This window comes from Fringilla coelebs, assembly GCF_963513975.1.
Source record: "Fringilla coelebs genome assembly, chromosome: 6".
NCBI lineage: Eukaryota > Metazoa > Chordata > Aves > Passeriformes > Fringillidae > Fringilla > Fringilla coelebs.
The window spans coordinates 18101032-18126045 of record NC_140034.1 but is presented as its reverse complement, the minus strand read 5'-3'; the positions used below and the strand labels follow the sequence as shown (position 1 = coordinate 18126045).

Genomic DNA, 25014 nt, shown 5'->3' with positions numbered 1-25014 from the left:
CTTTCTGTTGCCATTCTGCAGTGCTGTGTTCCTGATTTGTTTTGGCAGAGCAAGCTTGAGTCTTTATGGCACAGTGAAATATTCTTGGATGCTATATAATTCAGACTGGATAAGGAGTCTGTATAAGGCACGTGTCTTAATATACATGTATATAAAAACACCAACATCGTTAATTCAAGTCAATCATCTTTTACATTTGCCTTCTGTCTCAAAATAACGCTTTGTTTTTCTGCTTCCTTTCTTTGGCTTCATTGGGAATCACTCCATTTTCCAGGTCCGAGTGCTGCTGGATACAGTTGGTCAGAACTGCAGTGCTAGAAGTATTCTTGGAATTACACATTTTCTCCGTCTCCTCTTCCTTTTTTTCTTCATCCAGTATTCTATCAGAATAGTTTCTGAAGGTCTCATAAATTTTATGCATATCCTCAGGCATGGTCTTTTTGAGGTCTTTGTTTTTCCTTTTGGTCATTCTAGCAGACGATCCAAATTTGTTGATGATGTTGTCCTCAGATGCCCCCTGCCCGTGCTTGTTGAGCCTATCTGACCCTTTCAGGCGCAGGTTGTTAGGCCTGTTGTTGATGCTTTCCTGAGAGGAGGCCTTGACGCGTCCTGTCTCCAAGGTAGCAAAGACGGAGCGCTTCTCTGGAGAGAGCATGTCCAAGGAGTGGGCCCGCTGCTCCAGGCCCAGGCGCCTGCGCTCCATGCTCCGGAGGGTGGCTGCCCGCTGAAGCTTGTCATGGATCTCCACGCTGAGCCGCCGCCGTGTCTCTCTGAACTCGGCCGTCACGTTTGCTTTCCACTCTGCTGCGTGGGCTTTTATTTCTCCAACCTGCACAACGTGAGGAAAGAGAAATTAATTTTTTTTTTAAAAAAAGAAAAATCTTTCCTGTAGAGCAGTAGCACAAGCGCTTTCTTCTCTGGCATGAAACTGGGAAGAGGTCTCATCTCCACTGCATCCATCTGGTCCCAAACTTCAGTAGTAAAGGGCTTACACCGGGCAAACTCTAAACATACCAACATACTGATGGCTTTTGTGACATAGAACTCCTCTACCTGTGTCACTTTGCCACCCCACACATTTTATAGCTGTGTTACATGGTGGGACATGTTCATGCTAATCCATCCTTGATTAAGAACAAAATTCCTGACTAATAATGTCAGCACAGTAGATGGTCAAGAGTGGGCAAAGTTAATCACATACAGTTAAACCAATACACTTCAGAACAACACAACAACCAGTGCAGCAGTACAGGAATGTGTTTTCCTGTATTACTCATGGATGTAAATGTTTAGTCCCACTGAAGATTCAGTTCAGCGCCACAGAGTCACAGAGCAGTTAATGTTTAATACCCATTAGCTTATTTCAAGTTGCCCTCTGACTCCCCCAGCCTAGGGTTCATTTTCAGGGACAAATGTAGCTGCCTTCAATGGAGATTTCCAATTCACAACTGTCCAAATACCACACTGTCAAACCGTCTGGAGGAGTTTTCAACACACATTCTGTATGGGCACCATGAGAATATCCTTGAATGTCCTACAGTCTTTTCTGTTTTACTCCTTTGCAGTGGAGGCTAGAATAATGGCTAAGAATAAAGCCCCAAGCAATGGCTGTACTCAATGAACATGCCTTCCAAAATGGGAAAAATCCAGATAAATGACCAAGCAATATTTCAGTTAAAACAGGCCTTTCTCAAAGTTCAGCTAAAGAACCAATTTAGGAGTACAGTGTTTGCAGGGGCACACCACGGTCAATGAGCTGTTTGTGCTGCTGCAGCCTGAGCTCAAGTTTTTGCAGCCAATAACCCACAAGGAGTTATCTTTTTTTCTGCAGGCCAGGTGTGCAGGTGTCCATTTAGCATTGTGGCAGAAGGTATCTGTGTGGGAGACCAGATTCCTCCCTGTAGGTGCCTGATGATCAACGGAACTGCCACGCTCTCTGCAGTCCCCTTTATTAATGGAGATGCATGGGGGATACACCAGGCCTCGGGTGGTGCAGATGCCTACAAAAATTAGAAACAGCACTACCCCTCTGCTAAATTTCGCTATTTGGTTAACTCTGCCAGGTAAACTTTCCTAGTAAAGCAGGGTTGACTTAAAATTTGAAATTGTACTACTAACATCCTCCACCACAGGCTTCAGCTCTAGAGGCATGGCAATTGCCTTTTTATTTTCCACACTTATTTGAGTGTGGAAAATATCCACACTCAAATAACTGTGGAAAATAGAAAGAGAAAAATAAAAAAATAGGAAATAGAGCAGCATCCTCTTTGAATCAGGGAGGGCATGTTCTGAGTGAATTTAGTCATGCTCTCCTTGATGCTGACTACTCAGTTTCTCAACTTTTTAAAACAGAGTACACAGTAAGGGACCTGAATCTAAACTTCTATTCAGAAACACATTCCCTGGCATAGGAAAAGACAGGAAAATCTCCTAATTTTTAAGTTGAGGACACTGAAATTTTTAGTACAATTTCATAGCAAGTTTCAGAGTAAAGGCTGGCATCTCATTCCATAATTGCAATTCTACTGATATGTTCTGTGTATTTTTGAGTACTGATAGAGGTGTAACAGCCTTGGTTGCTTCCATGGCTTTTTTCTCTTCTTTCATGAAGGAGCTAAAGATCAGAGCTAACTGTACACCAAAGGCAGACAGTAAACCACAGGGCATATTGAGCACTGATCATGCAGAGTAGCATCCTTATTTAGACAAGCAGGAATAAGGCCCTTAAATCTCTCTTGTAAAATGACAAACTGCTGAGAAATTACTGATCATACCTCTTCTTGTGTCTTCTTGGACAGGACTCTTAACCAGTCTCCAATCATACTCAGAACGGCAGCAAAGTAGGCAAGGCCAACAAGGATCCAGAACCACACTAAGGGTTTATACCACTCCATGTAGTTCGCGTCAGCATCTCCTCCTGAAATAAGCATATGATTATGGTTACAAATCATGAGGTGCCAAAATCATTACAAAATATCTGCAATTCTGAAAAATGCCTAAAAGTATTTCCTAACTCTTGTCAACAGCACTGTAGTTCTGATAATAAGACAAAAAGCTGTCAGATGGGAGGAACCCAGTCTGTTTTAATTTAAGTCTTCAAAATTACCTATTGTTCTGCTGCTATGTGACCTGCCAGAGCACCCAGTAAATACTTTCCTTTATACTGCTCATATGCTGAAGCAGCCCTGAAATTCTACTTTGATAGTACTTGCAACAGCACAAACATCTGTCCAAGAAAAAAATTTAATATACCTGGTCTTCTTATTCTGATCTGCCTGCAGCCTCATAATTAAGAAAATTTACAGATCAACCCCTTTAAGTTATAGAGTTTCGAGGCTTTTTTGGGTTTAGCTACAGGATTGAGAGATCTGTGTGCAGAATAAAGAAATGTAGCCTTTTCTTCCAAATCAGTGTATCTGACAGGAAGCCAGCCATGCATTAGCCCTGAAAATAAGGCTGTACAGTGTTGGGTATCATTCAGAGGGATGCATTCTCTGGACAGTGACTTCATAGGAGATATGGCTCAAACCAAGCAACAAACATACTATATTGTTCTTCATGCAAGTCTCTGGGTGAGCTGGCAAAACAAGTGAGACATTTGGCAAACCTAATGGACTACGAAGACTCCCAAATAAGTGCAGTAGGGGCCAGGTTGCTGCCTGCTATAGAGTAAAATGCAGAAATTTTTACAAAAGAAAGCAACCACACTTTTGAGACTCTCAGTCCCATCACAGTGCTATGGGGACTGCAAGAAAGAGCCAGTGAGAGGCAAGCACAGCCCTAAATGGAAGAGAGTCAGCAGGAAAGAGTCTGCAGAGCCCCATGGGCACTGCCATGTCTCTCAATGCAAGTGAACATCCCCTTGGTGGTACCTGTGTAAATCCCTGCCGAAGAGCAAGCCTACCAGGAGACTCAAGCAGAGGTCTGCATATTTCCTCTGTATGACTGCAGACAGATTTTAGGGTTTTTCCCTGTTAAAATAACTAGACAACACAGTTCAGCATTCCCCCTTTTGCTTTTTGCGATCTGAGGCATTTCTGTGACTCTTTAATTTTATCAAGACTCAATATGAGTGTAGTTACAGTGTTCAAACACCCCCATGGAAGGTCAGACATTTGAGACTTGGCAGGGACCCAAACATTGGTTTTGATGTTAATTTCTCCCCATAGACTACATGAATCACACTCTTTTTTTCCCAGTCTTTAAGAGTCTGAAACAATGGGAGGTAGGGACTGCTGTTGCTATGGTACAAGAAGCCTCTTCTGATCATACATGTCCCTGAGGAAGCTCACTAGGAAACAGATTGTCTGGATCTATCTTGCAGAGTAATCAGGTGACTGAGAAAGCATGAGACCACTTTTTTCAGCCTATCAGACACTGTGTTTTTTCAGGCTCCATGCACAATTTTATTTCCAACTGTAGTACAAAAACCCCCCAGTTTCCCAAGAGCTGGGATTTGTTCTAGGGGAATAAGCCAGCATAGCTCCATTGACAGTGTTTTAACCATTAAAATATAGTATTTTTGATTTGCTGTTGAAGGAACAGAGATATTGAGAGATTAAAGTGGCAGCAAATAAAAGGGGCAGAAAATCTCTCTCACAACCAGCAATAAACTCCAAATCTCCTGGTGATCACCTGCCTTAAACTCTTATCATGACAATGCCTCTGAAGTTGTCTTGTTCCGGGTCCTCCATATGATTTTTGGAAAATCTACCTTGTTAGTAGCCACCCAGCTGTGGATTATATTCTCCTAATCATGTGCATATAGAACAATTTAATATTCAGAGCTTTTTTTACTATCACATTATTAAACAATACTGAAATGTTGTATTATAAAGAAAAAATATTGTAAAATATTTTTATTTCACACTGTGATATCTCAAAGAATATCAGTTAATTCCTTTATACATCTAAGTGGTTAAAATGGACAGAGCTCACACAAAGCACTTCTGTAACTGAATGGTCCTAAAACTTTCTTTTTTATATCTGGGTCTTTGTTCGCTGACCTTTTTTCCTCAATAATTCATGTCTTCTATGGCAGTATGTTATAAAAAAAGGAAGATTAGAGTATTGTCTACAAAAAAGACTTGTCTACTGTCCTTCAACAAAGAAAATTTTGTAGTTTTATTTGATGTTTTTAACTCATTCTGTTTATAGTGACTAAGAAGCACAATATGACTGTTTGTAACACAGGCAACCTAATACCTTTAATTAGGACCATTGACAGGAATAAGAAGTAGAGGTCATGCACTGATGGGAAAAAATTCCCTTATTTTAACCATCTTTTTGTTAGCAAAGCAGCTGTGTGGAAAAAAAATGTCTCTCTTATCTCTCCAGCCAGCTATTTCAATTGCCTCTTTGGAAATTGTATACGGGTAGACATTTATAGTTCCTGCTTGTACTGTATTAATCTTGGAGAGTCTCCCCCAAGTACTGAGATACATACCCCATTAGTCATTCTCTCCTACAAGACTCTTCCTTAACAGGTCAACTGCAATGTCAAAATTTCTGCCAAGGTTAGGAAACAGAATGCAGGTTTTGAAACGCTGCAGCTCGTGTAGTAGCAGCCCACTACTGCATCTGACCAGAGAATTCTACAGACCTATGGCTCAGTCATCCTTTGTAAAAGCTTCCTCCATTCATCATTTGGGCTGCTTGCTCCTGCAGTCAGCCTCAGACTGAGCACTAATGGACTAATACAAATCTTTAATTCAATGGGAAAGTAATTTTACTTTGGCATAATTCATTGCATGATAAAGGATAATCAGGACTTTCCAGGCTCCCGTTATCTACACTGCTGAAGGCTCACAATCTACATATGGCAAGGCACCTGGACCTTAAATCAGCCTGGTGTTGTACTGCACAGTAATCCCAACAGAAACACCTGGCATGGTTTCACTGGAACATAATACATTGTGAAGAGCCTCCTCTCTATACCAGAAAGCAAATTCTAAGAACCAAGGCCTTTGTGCAGAACATCTTGGCTCAAAGCTGCTCACCTGCTACAAAGTCACCGAAGCCAATAGTGGTCAGAGTGACAACTACAAAGTAAATGGACTCCAAGGCTGTCCATCCCTCGATGTGTTTGAAGATAAATGCAGGAATGGTCACAAAGACAATGCAGCCTGCCAGGATGAACGCGATGGTGGAGATCACCCGGATCTTTGTTTGACTCACTTGTTTACTCTAGAAAAAGGAAATAAAAGGAAAAAAAAAAGTTTGAGTGGATTTCTGGAACTGTATTCTTTGTGAATGACACACTAATTATGCTGGTGTCACCTGGTATGTCTCTTTCTGCCTTCTGTGAGCTTGTTGGGTGGAATACAACCCTCTTTCCCTGTTAGTGAGAGTCCTGTCCAGGTGACAGTAAACCCCCATGTCTGGCCCCAATTTATCATGATTCTCATTTTCTATGCACTAGGAAGTGGCTAATCTACCACAAACACCACCTGGAAAAACATTCCTGAGCTTCAGAAAGGCATCAATATGCTCCATATCAGGTTCAATGCCTAAGAAAAAGTGCACATTCACACCTCCATACAAGTATGTGTACACCCGCATTGTCTCACCAGCACCAAGCATGCAACAAACAGGACCAAAGTTAAAACTAAAATAAACCCCTTTTCCCCCACTGAAAAGGTGCAATTTTATGTAGAAATAATTCATGCTTTGGGTTTTCTAGACTCAGGTTTTCCAGCTTTCATTCACAGATATGAAGGTTAAATCTCCTTTTCAAAAATAGAAAACTGTATTATTGGTTTACTCCAGAAAAAAAAGGATTTATGTCAAATACCAAACAGCCTGAGATAAAATTACCTATGTAAATCCACACTGGAAAGCTCTTGAACAAAGAGTATGTCTTACTGGTTTCTATAAACTGAATTCAAATATAGCCAGTGTAATTGTAATATTTTACCCTCCTAAATCATATAAATTCTCAATTTATTTAATATATACTTATATTTTGTTTCTATTAATATTGATGCAAGCCTAGATTAACACAATTGACTCTGGCAGGTTTATTTCAGATTTTCTCTGCTGTGAATAAACTCGGCACCCAATAAAGTTTCATGAGAAACCTTTAAATTACTAGAAACCCTACTGTGGATTCACTTCAGTGACAGTGTAAATTCTCTATTTATTCTGGAAAAGCAATGTGGAGGTCACTGTAAGTCATATTTCCAAATTAGTTTTTCAAATCAAGCATCTCCCTTAACCCAGGAATGAGATTTCATTTCAGATTAAGGCATTGCCTAGACAGGAAATAAGATCTCAGAAGTTATCTTTGTAATATACAGAAGGGATATTGCCTGAACTGGTTAATATCTAACCAGCTTGTGAGCAATACTGTGCTACCCTAAAATGGGAGCATTTCTTTTAGAGATGCAATGTCAGACCCTTGTTAAGTGTTCCTCTGATCTGGGATGCATTCAGAACTAGGTAGTATAAATACGGGATGTTTCATACTTTTAGTTCTGAAACTGTTTAAGATTATCCCTACACTTAATATTTCATTTGGGTGTGTGTTTATTTTCTGTTCTAGATGAATAGAAATAGTTCAATAAGATTAGTAATATAATGCCAAATATAAGACATGGAAGAAAGTGCCAAGTACCAAGGGGAAAAGCAACATAAAAATATAAAATATTAATTCATTCCTTATTGCCTCTTTTTCCAAAGAGCCATTTTGAGTATTTTGCTAAAATACCAGAGGACGATCTATCTTCTTTAAGAGGTATGGACACACCTTCACAATGGCAGGATTTCAGACTTATTCAATGAGTAGTGAAAGGAAAAGAACAGATCACATGAATGTTACATAGCGTCCAGCATTAGCACCCCTGCCCTTTTTCATTGAGAATAAGGGTTTAACCAAATTGATGTTTAATTTCTGGTTTGACCAAGGTGACTTGTTTTCTTCTACTAAATGCTTCAGTTTCCTGATATGTAAAAATGAAATGTCAGAAACCTTGTCTTGTGGAAGTAAAGAGACAAGTGCCTCTTGGACATCCTTGAACAAAAAATAATTTGGAGCTGTCTGGCATCAAAGTTGTGCGTAATAATTCTTCCTCCAGTCCCCAGAAAGCAAAAATGAAAATGCATTTCAGTATGTGTCAGAATTGTCTCATGAGAGAGACAGGAAAAAAAAGAATGGCCTTCAAATGAGTAACAAATGTTCAGGACATCCCCTCGTCCATGAGCGATAAACTCAGCCAAAGGCTTTTGGTTTTTTTAAGTAGAAATGGTAACAATGTTAATGAAAGGCCTGACTCATGGTTATTGTGCACCTTTGTCACTGACACAAAAGCAGAGCAGCTGAGGGTACAAATGAAGGTAGAAAGCAACGGCAAATCAGGCACAGCATTTTTAGAGCTGCTGAAAAGAGCACAAAAGCAGGACTCAGTAAAAGAATTACTTAATGAACAATAACACATGAAATGCAGGACTGACATGAAAAGGAGGGTCTTTTTACACTTAGGCATGCATTCAGAGGAAATTCACAGCTGAGTCTAACTGCTACAGATGAATAAAAATGCTAAGGCATAATTGTACTGACTAATGAAATATGTACATTGTAATAATGACATACTACAAAAATTTAATCCACTGCAGTGTTACACCAAGTCATTATTACAATAAATAAACAAACAAACAAATAAATAAATAAATAAATAATATATATTTTATATATATATATATATAATGTACATTATATAATACTAAGGGTTGGGAAGTCTGAATAAGTTTACACAAATTTCTCTTTTAAACAGTATTTTCAGCTTGGAGCAAAACATTGTCAAATAGCTGAGCAACTTCTGCCAGGCTAAGAAATCATATGAACCCATCTTGCCGCATGAATACAGAAAAGAAAAAACAACAAACCTCTTCCTCCAGGAAAGGTAGCTAATCTTATAGTTAAGTAAAATTAAAACACCTTTAAAAGAGGTGTTTTCCACTCTTTTTATTTTTAAGTTTGTTTACACAAGTTCTTTCCACAGTGATGAAGCAGATAATTTGTAAGACATTCCTCAAATATAAATAAATTAGTGCCAGCTAATGAGACCAATTTAAATCCACCTAGAACTAATCTGGAAAACATCAAAGAAGTAATCTAAGTATCTAAGAACTGAGAATTTTCTGTGCACCCATCAGGGTCATTCCCATTTTCCACTGACAGCATTGATTTTATTCTTGAGGTGGCTAAGTGCTAAACTGGCCAAAGATTACTGATCTCATCTTGTTTAGATGAATTCAAACAACCTCCTGTCAATCTGCTCTAGTGCCAAGAGGGATAAGACAGACAGCAATGAACAGACCCTTATCAGCGGAATTTAGTTCTTATCCATCTTTTCCATCAATAACTGCAGCTTCACTTTTTCCTCATTTTGTATTATATATACAGGGGTTTTAGTAGATTTGGTCTTACCTAATAATTCAGGAATTAAAATAAACCTGGAGTTTTTTTACTTTCTTTTTCTCTCCCTGGCCCCATAGATCAAAGCCAGTGTAGTGGATTATTTTATGTTTTCTGCTTTCTTCAGGAGAATTAACTGAGGTACAATTTTTCTGACCTGAGGGTTGACAATAAAAGCACCAAACAGTGTTTTTAAGTTTGTAAACTGAGACCACACAGTTGATATATATTCTTATGAAAAAGGAGGAGGAGGCATTAAGTTGGGGAATCAAAAGAAGCTACAGTCATTTATCAAACTAGACTAAATGCTAAATATGTGGAACATATATATTTCCATGAACAGCATCTTTCATATAAACTTATTCCAAGATTCTGTAGTGTCACCTGTCATTTCATAGAAAGCTCCCCCAGTATTCAGTACTACTAAACCAAAAATAGCACTGGAACACTTGCTGCCTCACAGTGAGCTCAGATGGTTTTTCTGTCTTCCAAACTTTCCCTTTTCTGAATTCCTGACAAATCTCCCCAAGGCTCCAGGCAAGCTGGCTACCTTTTTTGCTAGATGACCAATGGCATATTTTTAGAGATAATGTAATATACCTGCATGGAAAATGCTATCCTCATCTCTCCAAAAGGCTCTGTATTTTCAAGCAGAAATAACACATTTCAAACAAAACACATTTCTTTAGTATTTCTTTTGTTCCCTTCACTTACTCTTAACTTTTTGCCCTTCCCCATGCTGTCAACTATTCTCAGAACAGATTGTCTCTGCCCATGCACTAATTAAACAGCTTGTCTTCTAAATCACTTTTTCTAGACCAAAATATTTTAACACTAGGAATGACAGTCTTTGTACCAAAGCCATAAACCAGAATATCACATATATCAGCTCACAAACATTTGATATGTCCTTAGTCAAAATATGTTTGCAAAGCTAGTGTGGATGGTGCAGGCAGTCATAGTTCACACTGCTTGTCTCAGCTCAGCCAAATGCAAGCCAGTCCTGGTCCAGAGCCTGGCACACACAGTAAGGTGTGATGCCCTTCTCAACAGGCTATATGGAAAGACTGGCACAGCACTGGCTTGGTCATCAGTGATTTGGTCACATCAACCTCTTTGCTGCCTATAACAGTCACTGTGGATTCCATTGTAATTTGTCCGAGCTCTTTCATTTTCAAAATGAGACTGAAACTAAACATGTTTTAAATATCACTGACTTGGACCTAACACCTAAGAAAAATATGACAATATTTTGGTCTTCTCTGTTCTCTGACACTGCTGGTTCCTGTCAGCTCCAACAGACCCACCTCAAGGAGCTGCTGAGCCCCTGAGATGACATGGTGGCACCTCTGGGGAAGTGTGTTTTAGAAAGGGCAGAAATGCTGGACAGGCAGAAGACAAGGGAAAGAGGAGAGAACAAGGGAATAACAAGGTCAGGTGAGTGGGAGCTTCTCCATGGCAACATCAGTACTGCAAGGTCTGCAGCCCATGGAGGATCTGCAAAGGAACAGTGGAGAAGAGTTCAGAACAGCAGACAAACCACTGTGTTCTGACCCCAACCCCTGTGCCATTGGCTGCTGCACCAGAGGGACTGAAGATGACCCACAGTAACAACATGGGTGGAGGAGAGGTGTCTGGAGTGAAGCTGAGCTTGAAAAATGGGGAAGAAAGGCATTTTGAATGATTGTGGAGATTTTCTTTCCAAACAATCAACTCAGTAATTGTTTTATGCTAATTGGAAATAAATTAATTTAAAGTCCACCAGTCAAGTTTGTTTTGCCTGTGAGAGTATGTGGTAAGTGACTTTGTTGTCTTTATTTTGACCCATGAGGTTATTTAGAGAACATTCCATTGTTCTTCCCATGTTCTCTCCATCAAGGTAGGCAAGTGAGCAAACAGCTGCCTGGGTGCTTGCTGCCAGCCAGGACCTACTCACCACATCAGTGAAGAAGACAACACTCCTTGAAAACAAGCAGCAGAAGTATAATATACATTAAAATATAGATTACATTTCAGACACCTCCATGGGTTATGAAAAGAGGGTTGAACCATTCTACCAGATATGGGTTTCCCCTCCATTCTAACCTCTTGGTGCCTCAGTGTTATTTTAGTTCTCATGTTTTATACAGAATGTTGCTACGGCTGCACAAGAAGGTGCAGAATCCATCCTCTGCTTTTTAACTGTAGTCAGCACCAGAGGAGAGACAGATATTAAAAGCTGTAAGCAGTCACATTTATTACTAAGCTTGGGAGACACAATCCTGAACTCATACAAGACACAGGTCAGAGTAAAGAAGGATTTATGTTATTTTTAACATATTTTTTCCCCATAGTACCATGTGTCTGTAGGGTGTTTGTCTAGACCCAGATGGAATATGCGACAAGCTTTTCACAGAGCAGTAGCTTTCTCTAATGTCATTTTTGTAAATCTCTGCATGGATCTTGCTGCAGTTACAATGTGAGTACTGTGTGATGAAAATACAGAAACACTGGCTCAGACATTTTCTAGGCTTGATATATCCTTTTCCAATCTTCTTCCTCTCACTAGAAAGCATGCAGAGAGATTTCTGATATGGACCCACTAATTTATGCATGTTGCTTATAACAAAAACAAAAATTATGATCCTAAACCTCTGTTATGGCTGAGGTATATTCAGCCCAAGGGAAAAAAAAAGAAGCAAAAAACCAAATTGAATAAGAGGAATCCATGTATACATAGGCTTTTCTCAAACACTGGAGCAGACTAAGGACAGCAGTTGATGGCATAGACTTCAGCAATTTTACAGAGGCCAAATTTGTAATGTGTTACTCCTCCCTTCCCTCCTTCAACTCTGTCTGAGTTGCACCTCCATTTCCCCACCCAGAGAGTGAAAAACTGGGTTAATAAAGATTGTTCCACATAACTTCCCTGTACCTTAATGGATCTGTTCTTGCCATTCCTGGGATAACATACCATCAAAGAAGATAAAATTAGCAAAATGTCTGCTACACTTAAGTTGAATACCTTGAAATGGAATAGCTGTAAGCATCACTAAGTAACTTAAATACCAAGTTAGAGGGCCTAAAATATAAAAATCTGGGATCCATAGGTGTTCTAATTGATTTTTTAGTGCTAGCTTACTATCTTAGGTCTGTGCAGAAAGAGATACTTTTCTGCAGCTCAGATATAACTGAGGGTGTAAGTGATCCGAAGAGTAAACCCAACATATTCAAGACAGTGGTTTAACCTAAATCAGAATTCAGAGACAAATTTGGCTCTAGTTGATGAGGAGTCACCACCTGAAATCACAACCCTCACCATCAAGCCTAAAAGCACCCCTATTTTAACCCTGCTTAGGGAAATGTGACTCTTAGAAGGACCTTTAAGGTGTGACAGGCAAAAGAACAGATCATGAGCTGATTTTCTACATGCATTTGTTCTGGGTTTGTAAATCACCCTTATAATCACTGATTTTTTATATTTCTTTGCCTTTTTTTGGTGTAAATGACTCAGCAAATTGTTAGGCTGAGGTCTGAACCCTGAACTTTCAGCTCATAAACCTTGTATAATTTTGGAATAATAATGTGAATGTGCAACAGTAGGTTGAATTTCACACCCTGTCCTGACAGCTCTGTTCAGAAACAGGATGCCAGCAGATGGCAGATAGATCACTGCATCAGACAGTTTACCCTATGGAACTTCTGTGAACATATTTTTTTTAATTTTGCCTTCTTTCTTACATAAAATTGCAGTGAATAACACTATATTTAAAAAAAAAAAAGAAAAAATAAAGTATTAATATGCTCAGTGGGTTTTTAGTAGCTGATGTAATACCACACTGATGCTGGCTAGTAACGTGATGTAATTAAACAAAATAAAAGAGATTGCCTTGAACAGAGCAAATCCATGAACAGAGGGGACACTATGAAAAAAGACTGCATTTTAAGTGCTCCTCCTCTACACAGTTGCCATCTTATACTAATTTTTTTTCCCAGATTGTGTTTTCCATTCACTTTCAGGGAAGGAATTCCTGTCACTTTTGTAGTAAGAGATCAGAGAAGCCAAAAATCTCTAAAAAGAACTTGAATCTTTAAGTGAAAGAGTAGCTAGAGTTGATCAGCTGTATTCAGAAAGACAAACAATAAAGTTTAGGAAAGGTAGAGCTGTGACAGGTGCTAAAAGAAATCTTTCACCAGTTCAATGTGACTACAACAGCCCCATCCCTATCTGCCAATTAAGAAGTACTTCTCCTAGGACAATTCCAAGGTTAGGTGATGTGTACTGTTATCTTTCAGAAAAATATTAAGTGTAGATCACTTTCATAACATGTCTCTGAAAACTAGAGCAAAACTTGTTCTCTGACCTGAAAACCTGAAAGTCAAGTAGCAGACGTGTCTGTTCTGACAAGTCCGTGGTACAGTGAAGCACAGTTGCTTACAGAGGCACTGCCTTTCTGCACAAAGCAGTGTGTTTTCAGCCTTGCCATCCCTCATGTCTCTGGCTGCTTGCTCACATCCTGGTACTGCAATTCACAGCCTACAGACCTGTCCTCAGCGTCCTGCTGGAAACCAGAGGAGTGAGTAGCAACCAAGCCCAGGAACTGCTCACAGTGGCCTCACCTCAGAAGAAAGAAAATCCTGGAGTGCTCTCAGAAACTCGTTGTGCCCAGGCTGAATTCCTGTATCTGTACTAAACTTCAAAGTAAGTGAAGATCAGTTGGGTTATGCTAAAACCATCTACTTCTGGTGAGAATCTAAACACTCGTTCAAGGAATGAAAAAAAGACAATCTGAATTAGCCTATATTTAACTCATGATAATGCCAGCTGCTGTGTTCTGTGACAGTGTACTCTGCCTATGGAGTACTTTCTATCTTTAGATGCTTGCAGACACTGTGTGTACAGAGCATGCCAAGAGAATGGGGCTTTGTTCTACTGTTTATTATAGAAACATACATACATGAGGGATCTTATGAACAACCTGTGAAAGATAAAAATACTACTTTTATGGCATTATGTCACCTTGAAATGTGTGTTTCATTTCTGTTGTGTCTGGCCTTGTACATATTCATTTTCTAGGGAATCACACTTGCGTGCATGTAAAAACAGACTAGGACCCAGGTTTTGCCCTAGATTATTGAATATGGAACATACAGAAATAACCAGGAGCTGAGAAGACAGGGCTTTTGTGGGGGAAGCTTTGGTTTACATCTCTGACCTGGTTGATGCTTATTTACTTGCACCAAATATAACCATTCCAGTAGGACAGATGGCAAAACTGTTCAATGCATGGTGTTTGGGATAGCATCATCCTTCCAGTGCCTCTGTTTCCTAAAATGGTACATGAAAAATTCTAGTTTTTACAAAGCATTATTTTGCAATGAAGTACCTCCAGCCCTACCTACTCATAAATGAGTAGTTGTTTTCCTGGCTAGTTACACACTGAAATAATGGTAACATTTTGGATTAGAACAGTGGTGGCATAGGGCCAGCTCCTCTGCTGAAATATTCTGTCAGTACTGTTGGAGTAGTGTGTACTTGATAAGAGCAGATCTCTTTCTCACTCTATGTAGTTCAAATTGTTCTTAAAATTCCCACAGAATGCTGATTACTGCAGTAGCTAAATGTGGGATTCCTAAGGTCTAATTTGTGGTGTTAATTAAGGTAAGGTTGGTGGAGCTCTGCACAGGTCATGTGAGAGGCAGCAGAAATGCACTAGCACAAGTCCTCTGGGAGGAATCCTCCTTTCATCTTTCCAGATATGCTGAGGAGTGCCAGAGGCAGGCTGTCCCTAGTGTGGCATGGGCTCCATGCTCCCAGACACACAGTTGGAGGGAACAAGATAGTTGTTAGGGAAATGCTTTGGGTGAAAGGACTGCAGTGACAACAGAAAATTCTTCCTCTCCTTCCCACATGCCGGCGTGTGCATACTGCATCCCACCTAGCTTCAAAAATGATCCTAATCACAATGCAAGATCAAGTTGCCCTCAAGTCCCTTCCACCTGTAAAGGCAGTGACAAAGTTGCAAGGATTTCCAGAACTCTCAATGCCCTGACACCAGCCCTGCAACATTCCTAAGAATGAAGGGCATAAACAGAGGCAACTGGATACATAGAGAAGCAGAGTGCTGAGGCAGATGAACATGGAAATTTGATGCATTATACACTTGCTAAGTTTCTTCCCATTCTTTCCACAAGAGCACAAACTGCGCTGTCCCAAATTGCCTGTGAGCACAAATAATACTGGTAGATAGTTTGTACTCTCTCTAGAGCACTGATGCACTCAGTGACTTCTCAGCGACTCCCCGAAGATTTGTCAGGCACACCACCCAACATGTTATTGTGTTTTTCAGTGTTTGCTCCTTTTAGTTTCTTGTTAACTACTCTCCTAATTTTTATATCCTCTCTTTACAGGTGGTAACAGGTTGTTTTCCACCCACAAACATGCTGAATTTCAGTTCATTAAGGAGACAGTTACAAAGTAAGAAACAAGAGTCACACATTGAATTAAAATTTGCACACTGCTCAGCATCAAATCAAGAACTGCTACTCTACTTGAGGTTTCATCTCATTCCGTACAAAAATTTATGAAGCTTAACAATGTAAATACAATGTGATAATAAAGTACACAATTACAAAAATTATAATGATTATTATATTCTGCATATGCCAAATGTTAAATAATCTCCTAAAGTGAAAACACTGGTATTAAGACTATTTACTAAGATGAATGTAAATTCAAAACTCTGTCAGAAATATTTTAAATAGCTGAAACTCACTAGTGAGAGTAATGAAGGAAATTATGTATAACCCTGTTCACCAAATCACAAAATAATAAATGCAATGGAATGTAATGGATTTATGACAATGAAAATAGAAGGACACATCTTGGCTAAACAAGAAGACTACAATCTCTAAATTCCTTTGGAAGCTGACAAAATACCAAGGAGGAAAACAAATACTTTGGATGGCTATAAGCAACAAGCAACTGCATTGACTCAAGAAAATGAAGGAATACTTTGAATACCAAAAGAACTCATATTATGTGCCAAATGGCTATATTTTGGATAAAACATTGCTATCAGCACTCATCTGTGAATCTTAAAATACTTTGAGTATGTATTATGCTTTAGCAGGGAGGCTGGACTAGATGATCTCAAGACATCCCTTCCAGCCCCAGTTATTCTGTGATTCTGTGGTTATTTTAATCATAAACTATCATACCAACAGTTTCATGGTCTTGTCCATGTCACTCAGAAATACAACACTCAGCTGACAATTAACCAAAGATTTTCTGACTCTCAATCCATATCATGACTTCAAGACTGTCATTTGTCTTGGGCAGAAGCAGGCTGAAATGTTCAGAGATTCCACTGAAGTGAAGCAGGTGTAATAAAAAGGTAGACAAGAAATAAATTAGGGATCTTAGTTGTGTTTTTGCCAAACTGAACTGAGACACTTTTCAATGAGATTCTTTTCATTAAATGAAAATATAAGTCTTTTGAAGTGCTCTCCAGACAGGCATGTACATGCTTACTCACCATAATCACTAGTCACTTTTCTACATTTATTCTGATACACTATTAATGTCTGGTCTGGGACACCTAAAAGTCATTTAATCAAAATGGACAGTGCTCATTCTTCAGTCTAATACTTAATTACTTCCTTCCAAAAACAGTTACAATCAATTTGCTCTCATCTGTGGGAATGTTTAAGAAATAGATGTCTATTAAACTAACCAGCTTGGGCAGCTTCTCATCCACTCCATCCCTGGAAACACTTACCTTCAGTTATGCCACTTCCAAGGGAAGTATCACACAGGTCACCTCTAGAAGTTCTGCCTCAAAGAGAGAATCCCTGAAGTGAACCATTAGCAAGTTAGCAAAACAGTATTTGCCAGGTCTGTGGCACTGCTTGCAAAAGAACTGCTTACGGCAATTCAGACTCAAAAACAGAGGGTACTGGCAACATAAAGGGAAATTATATATGAAGAAGTCTACACAAAAATTTAGGGTAGGATGTCTTCCTGGTAGGCAGGGCAGAGAATGATCATGATGTCAGCCAGTGGCCTTACAGCAGTTTTTGTGGTAAAGCTGCAGATCTACACCAACACATCTGTCGCCCTGCAGTGAAGGCATATCACTCAACCATCTCTCTTCCCAGGTTTACAGTCACAACAGCAACCCTGCTTTTCTGCTTTCCTGCTTTTCTTTTTGGCTGTATCAGTAACACAGTCAGGACCACATCCCTGTTCCTTGAGGGAACAATTACCTTCTTTCCTTTATCAGTGAATAGATGTACATCTCTAAAGTACTTGCAGTGTTTTGAAGACTGTTTTACAACAATTCCTTGTAAGGAGACTAACTTAGGAGATACATTCCCCAGCAATACCCTCAATAAGGAGATTCAGACTCTGACCTATAAGCCCTGCATCATCATCTAGAGAAGTGTGTTTCTCTCCAATGACTACAGAGATCCTTGTAGATGTTAACTATCATCTCAACATGTTTCATGGTGTCCAACACGTAAAAAACGCTGCAGGTAATAGCAACAAAATTAAGAGCAGGCTATACAACACAAGCAAAAAAACATCAGTGAACTTACTCTGAAAACCTTTTCCACCTTTGCAATACTCTTCCCAAAGATGGTTCCAAGTTGGTCTCCAATCCCAGCCAGCAAGAAGCCAAACAGTGGAATCCCAAATAGGGCATACAAGATGCAGAAAACCTTGCCACCAACAGTTCTTGGGGCAATCTTCCCATACCCTGAGGAGAAAAACAATTGTCAGACTCTCAGAACTTATACATGGCTTTTTAGAAAACAAACTAATCAGTTTTAAAAAACTACTCTTCCTGCAGGCATACTTGTTCTATCTATAATTCCTATTTATAGACTTTCAATGGCATGATGTCATTTCCTGGGTAAACCACTCTCTGTTATTCCATTTTTCTTGAAGCCTCAGTTACCCATATTTTCTGTAGATTCTGTCTTTCTAAAATTGCTGTTTGCTTAATTGACCTAGCTGATGCCACAGCACAAAAATCCCTCCATGCTGGCCTGGCCCCTGTATGCTGCTGCTCCTCTTGGCCTGTGCCAATGGTTTCCTGACAGGAGTGTGATTCACCTGACAAGGCTCATTTTCGGTGGACGAGGCTCATTTTCAGTGGTTAGCTCATACTTTCCTCAGCCCATCATCATACTGACTAGTTACACTGCAGCCTCCAAACTGTACCCACACCATGCGAATCTGCCCTTGAACTCTTCAATAAAGCATTATGACTCCACTAGACATGGTATTTCTGTTAAAATGTTAAAGAGAAAAAACCCAAGAAAGAATTGTGACAGTAATATTTGCACCTTTTTTTTAAGATCAGCTATTTTAATTGAAATGACATAGAGATTTTGATTTTCTCTATACATAATTACTTAAGTATTAAAAATTACCATATAATCACAAATCATTGATGCAATAATGATGCCTTGAGAGGCTACCTAGAATACAGGCTAGACAGTGTTAAAGGAATAAAGTAAGTATTTATTAAAAGGCCTTCAGAGGATTCACCTTGGTCAGTACAAGAGCCTGGCCATGGCTCCACCCAAGATGGACCCTGTGTCATGAGTTTTCACACTTTTAAAAGTTTTGGTCCATTTAATATTGGGGTTAATTGTCCAATTATAGCTTCAGGTTATGAAGTCCCATCCTCCCAAAATTGCTCTCCTCAATTCACTGTTGTTTATATTTTTTGGACCTGAAGCTGCAAGGGTGTCCTTGCTTCTCAGGCTGAAAAAGGATTGTTTTGTCTAACTGACCTGTGAAGGGAACTTGCTAACACTTTATATGAAGTTCAGAGTTACATACTAATGCAGTACAGAATCTGGAACATATGAAAGCTAAATCTTAAGGCATCAATAAAGCGTCCAGAGAGGAAGAAATCTATGAAAGTGTCAGGTCCTATTCCTGCTGGGTTGGAATCACTGGCAGCAGATACACCTCTCTGTCGTGGGATGCTGAAAGAACTATGCTGACACACAAAAATGCATGTCCCATAACCTACTGTCTTTTTCAGGCTGCATCTATCATCCCAGATGTTTCCTAAAATTCCAAGAAAGTCTAGGTTCCATGGGCCACTGGACTGAGGTTGACCAGGTAATCTGAGTTTTTGCCTAAGAGGAGGCCTAACAGGCCTCTGGTGCATAAATTAAAACCATTTTCATGCCCTGACACAATACACAGATTTTATGCAGAATGAGATTTATAAAAATCATTCATGGAGAATTTACAACAAATATGGGCAAAAATACAAGGTCTTTTCAAAATTATTTAAATAGCAGATGTCAATGTATATGCCTGCATAAACTATGCCTACAGAGTGGCATTTATTTAATGAGTAATTTAAAACCTTGTCACTTGGGTCTATTGAGTAAACAAATATTAAGGAGGGGTTTTCTTACATATGAATCAGAAATCTTTTCTTTCTTGCCACCCTCTGGTTTTATGCTACCACCAAAAATACGTGGTAATGTAGCTTAATTTAGAGGAACACTCTATACAATCACTTTCCCCCTCACTCTGACAGCAAAGAAAAAGCAGAACCAAGGGCTTCTCTAACTACTGTTAGAGTTGATCACCACAGCAAGGCTTTAACTGACACAGGATTCTTTTTGTTGTTATTGTATTACCTGTTTTAAAAGCCTACAGAATTTAGTCAGATCCTCATACTTTATTGAAGGATTATGTGATTAACAAGTTATTTGTCTGTACAACCACCAGTGCATGCACCACAGCTGTAATGTGGAGAAGCAATTTATACAATATTGAAAGCAGAGTAATACTCATAGAAATGCAAATAAAAATCAACAATTTGCCAGTGATTTCCAAATAATTAGATCTCTTGATCTGATTATTATGACAGCACTGAAATCAAGCTTAAAATTATAAAACTACTGTATAATTGTCTGCAGATTAACTATATCAACAATGCTGTTGGTTTATTTTCTTTTTCCTTCAGACTTTCTTCTGAAATCCAAGCTTGTTGAACATGCTTCAAGAGAGAAACTGGCTTAGAGAGGAGAGATTAAAATCCTTAGCATATCTAAGACCAACATTCAAAGATCTAATAGTAAATATATTGGACACAATGCATGGGGAGAGAGATGATAAGGGCCTGAATAATTATCTTTTTAAAATAAGTGGTTCAAGAAAAGTGAATGGAGCAGCTCAGTATACTCTTCATTTAATACAGAGAAATTTGTCAATAATCAAGGCCATGAATTATAGAAAAAAAAAAGGGGGGGGGGTTTTATACAGTGTATCATTTGTGCAATTCCTTCCATTTGTTAGTATGAAAGCAAGTAAGAATTTTTAAAAGGATATAGTCATTATGAGAATATATTTCCAGTTATTGGAAGGAGGAGGGTATGAAAATAATTGCTTGTTCTCAAGCAATTGCTTGTAGGTTGCTTCAATCTATATCAAGAATAGTTATAAAGCCTGCATGAGTGTTACCTGTTTTCAGCTCAGCATTGCTATTCTACCCTAAGTATGTAGACAGCTTCTGACACTTACCCGAAGATTCAGTGCCCTTGACACATGCTGCAGTCATGTCTTCTGCTAACAGAGAAATACACTTAATCTACTTTATTTCCTTGTTGCCTACCTTCTTCAAATTTATTTCATTATCTATGTCTCAGTGTGACTGCTTATTTTTAAAAAAGAAACAGTAAACATACCTATAGTAGTGATGACTGTTCCAGCAAAGAAAAAGGCACCTCCAAGGTCCCAATGACTACTGCTGTTAGTGAAATTTCCAACGGGACTGACTCCTGAGTTATCAGCATCAACAGCATGCTGCAAAGGAAATACAAAGAATTAGCATCATGCATGCCTTGCTGTGTCCTATGCTAGCTGGTATAGACTCCAAAGGGAAAATTCTAGGACCATGAAAACAGCCTCAATTTAAGTTTTTAATATGTGCTCATAGTATAGTCTCTTCTGTACACATAAGTTGAACATACGACTGAACTGAATATCCATTAAGGTGGAAGAAAGTTAAAATGCATAAACAAATGACAAAAGATACAAAGCAATTGAGAAGTAAAGGACCAACACCATAAATTCTTCCATAAATATCATTTTTGTAGTGACTACTGCCAAAGGAAAAACTCCTCATTGGGAACAGCTCATGTTAGAAGCAGATAGAAAGGTGGTAAATACAAATAATGTTTTTGAAATCAACTGAAGCTAGTCAGCCAAGGATTTAAATTCCAAGACAATCAGTAATTGATTAAGTAATTTATATTTTATGCAAACAAAAGAAAAAAATATGGCAAAAAATATATATACCCTTTTGAAATTAAAAAATAAGGTATCTATGGAAACATCATAAATAAACTTTGTGATCAGCTCAAACTTCCCAGTTGCCACACTACACATGATCTCATGTCCACAAATACAACATGATACAGAGACTCCCAGACAGTGCTTGAATGAAGTATATTCTGGATAGAAGCTGAGGTAGATATACTGCTTCCTGGTCGCTGTCCTGTGTCCCACATAATACTGAATCAAACCAGGCAGACATATCAGCCTCCTGAATGTTTGTTGGGAATTTCTAAAAATGCACCCTATTGTCTCATGGGGGCATACACATTCACTTTTCATTTCAGCCTCACAGTCCAAAGGAAGACAGAGCTGAACACATCAGCCTACAAAGTACAGAAATAAATCTCTCATCAACATCCAGTATACTCACCTGAATTGCTCTAAATTGACTTTTGAGATGCCCTTCAGCAGGTATTTTCAGGTTGCTTTTAGATCTCATACAAGCTATTCTTCATCACAGAGAAATTCAGACCTCACTCTTGAACAGCAGCAGAAATGTCTGCCTTGCTCCCTTCCAAATGTTCCCAACTGAGTCTAATTTCCATAAAATCACTGCAGAGGAACCAAGCTTCTCTTTTTCTGCCTCCCAATATTTCCAGCTCTTCGCTTTTCTCCCATTCTGCTCCAGCCTCACTTCATGTTGCTGTTATCAGCTGCTCACACTACTGCCAGACCTTCTCCTTCTCTTTCTGTTATTTGCTCCTCCTCCTAAATACTGCCACCAATCTTTAGCCTTGGTAGTTTCAGGGAACTTATTGCTGGGCTCAACAAGTGAAGCAAAGTGCTACCTCTTGCATCCTCTTTTTCTTAGGCTTTGTTCTACATGGAATTCCCACCTATCAACACAGATTTCACTTTTCTTACTGCATTTCTTTGACTAGTTCTCTTTTCCCTGTGATTAATGAATTATCATGGTGGTTTTCTATTTCACCTTTTCCTATACAGTCCATGTGCAATGCAAGGTTAACCATTCTATTTTACCATTGGCCCACTTCTTACCTGGTCACGTCTGTAAGTTCTCTCTTAATCTTTCTCTAAAACTTCACATTCTCTTATGGGTTTAGCACTGACTTTTAAACACATCCATTTAACACCACTTCTCTCCCTACCTTCAGGATGCACTTTCCTCCTCATTAATCTCTTTCCACCGATGGTTTATTTACTGCATTCTTTCTTCCACTTCCATTTTTTTCACTCATTTTTTTGCCTCTATTTTCAATTCACTTCATGGTCATAAATGTTCCTCTACTGCTTTTTTAGCCTGGGCAAGTTTCAGCTAATCTGCTTCCCAGCTTTTATTCACCACATTGCCTCACAAAAGGGAAAGGAGTAGGAGAAGAGGCGTATGGGCAAGAACAGAGAGACCTACATCTAAAGAGATCTGTATGGAACAGTCTTTTTTAAAAGCAGAGCTACTACATGCCAGGCTAAGCTGATAGTGAAACTATAGCACGAGCAAGCACCAGGCTGGACCGGTTTCATTTCATGTGGGCAGAAAGCCAGGGTTCTTCAGCACATGTCCTTACCTCAAGAATTAGGGATATAGAGAATGGATGTGTTTCAGACCAAACCCTTTTGAAAGGGCTTCTCTACCAGTTGCTGGCATATTGCAGGTGGTGTGAAAGCAGAGATCATTTGTTGTTTTATGCAGAACAGCATAAATCAGCATAACAGACAAGTTGCCCGTTTAAATAGGCCATGACACACTGTCAGCTACCCTGGTTACTTCTGCCAAGGAATGCTGTCTGCCCTCCCTTTGAGTGTGTGAATGTCAGCAAGCTAATTACACTTAAATCACACTTGAGTTTACACAGTTTAGCAAGTCTTTCAGGGCCAAGCAGGAACCCCTGAAGTGAAGGAGTATCCTGTTGCCTTAGATAGCTTTGAGATTCTCAGACTCCCTTCTCATCCAGAAAAAATCCAATTTTTCTTTAAATCTTCACTGACATCATTCAATTATAAATATCCAACTATTCCAATGCTGTCTTTTAATACATTGTATTTTGCATACAGCGATAGAGGACAAAAAGAGAGCAGCAAAACAAAAGCAGCCAGCAGCCTGCAGCTAACAGCACTTAACTAATTTCAGCTCATGCACGAGAAAAGGATGCCTTACTACTACCACCACAAGTCCACCCACACCAAACTATCCTGCTAGATGGAAACTGAAATAACATTTAAACAATGATACTATTACTGGCAAGACTCTCCCAGTTCACACAGACCACGAAATTTCAGATAGGCTTTGCAGCAATGACCTGAAGAGAGGCATCCTCAGGTTATCTCAGAATAGGAAAAAAGCTAATTTCCAGAGTGCTAACAAGCTAATAAGTGTTAACAAGCCTCATATATTTAAGATATTTTAAACTAGTAGTTTCATCTACTTTTATAGCTGAAATATTGTTGGCAAGAGGTCACGAAAGTACCCAAAGCTGTTTCACACTTGCTCCTTTCCCAATCTCTTTTTCCTTCTCCAGAGGAGCTACAAGCACAGTACACAAGTACACAGTGTTTTTTAAGTATGGTTTATAAATTGAACGTGCAATGTTCTTTACTGAATGACTACCAACCTATGGTGAATTTTTTCTTTTGAAATCCACCCATTTCAGGGAAGGCAATGATTTGAAATACCTCAAAAGGCAGAAATTGTCTTTCTGGATGTTCAAGTAATGGATGCATGCTAAAGCCAACAGACAGGTAGGAGTGATGAGAATGACAAAACTACTGAAGTAAATAAAAGTACTTGATATTATTTGTTTTTAAAAACATGCAATTTTGATCACAATTTTCTGGTTTTTCTCCCCATCATTGCATACATGTGTGTTTTACTCTCGGCCCCCTTGGTATCAACACAGTACAGTCCTCCTGTAAGAAAAAAAGTCATGGTCTGGTGACATGGTCTGCATGGGACCAAAGGCAAATCCCAGAGCAGAAGCCCAGCATTTGTGGTGATACTGGGACAACTGAGTCCTGTATTCCCAAAGAGAGTGAAATCAAACTGCCTCTCAGTCTGAAGTACACTTCATCAATTCCACTTACATAAGCAACAAGACAGCTGGAAGCCAGTGCAGCTGATGAGGAGAGAGAAGAGCAAAACAGACTGTTTCTGGCTTCTCCATGAAGAAAGGTTTTTACCTGGTTCATTTGTTCATGTTTCTGTAATTTTTCCAGTAAAGATCCCAAGTAGGAAGAAGAAAAATATTTTTCAAGGATAAGGGTAATATCCCTCTCAAGTGATGAG

At 39.1% G+C, this 25014-nt stretch overlaps 1 protein-coding gene across 1 annotated transcript in view; it reads right to left on the bottom strand.

Moving 5' to 3' along the window:
* Positions 1 to 208: 208 nt before the first annotated feature.
* The window catches only part of KCNK10 (potassium two pore domain channel subfamily K member 10), a gene marked incomplete at both ends in the record, with an annotated part of 47341 nt that continues 22535 nt past the window's right edge, over positions 209 to 25014 (bottom strand). The window contains 5 exons of the mRNA XM_084208692.1: positions 209 to 829; positions 2775 to 2917; positions 6000 to 6186; positions 17996 to 18156; positions 21122 to 21239. Coding sequence (XP_084064818.1) covers positions 209 to 829; positions 2775 to 2917; positions 6000 to 6186; positions 17996 to 18156; positions 21122 to 21239 — 1230 coding nt within the window. The remainder of the gene's footprint in view (positions 830 to 2774; positions 2918 to 5999; positions 6187 to 17995; positions 18157 to 21121; positions 21240 to 25014) is intronic.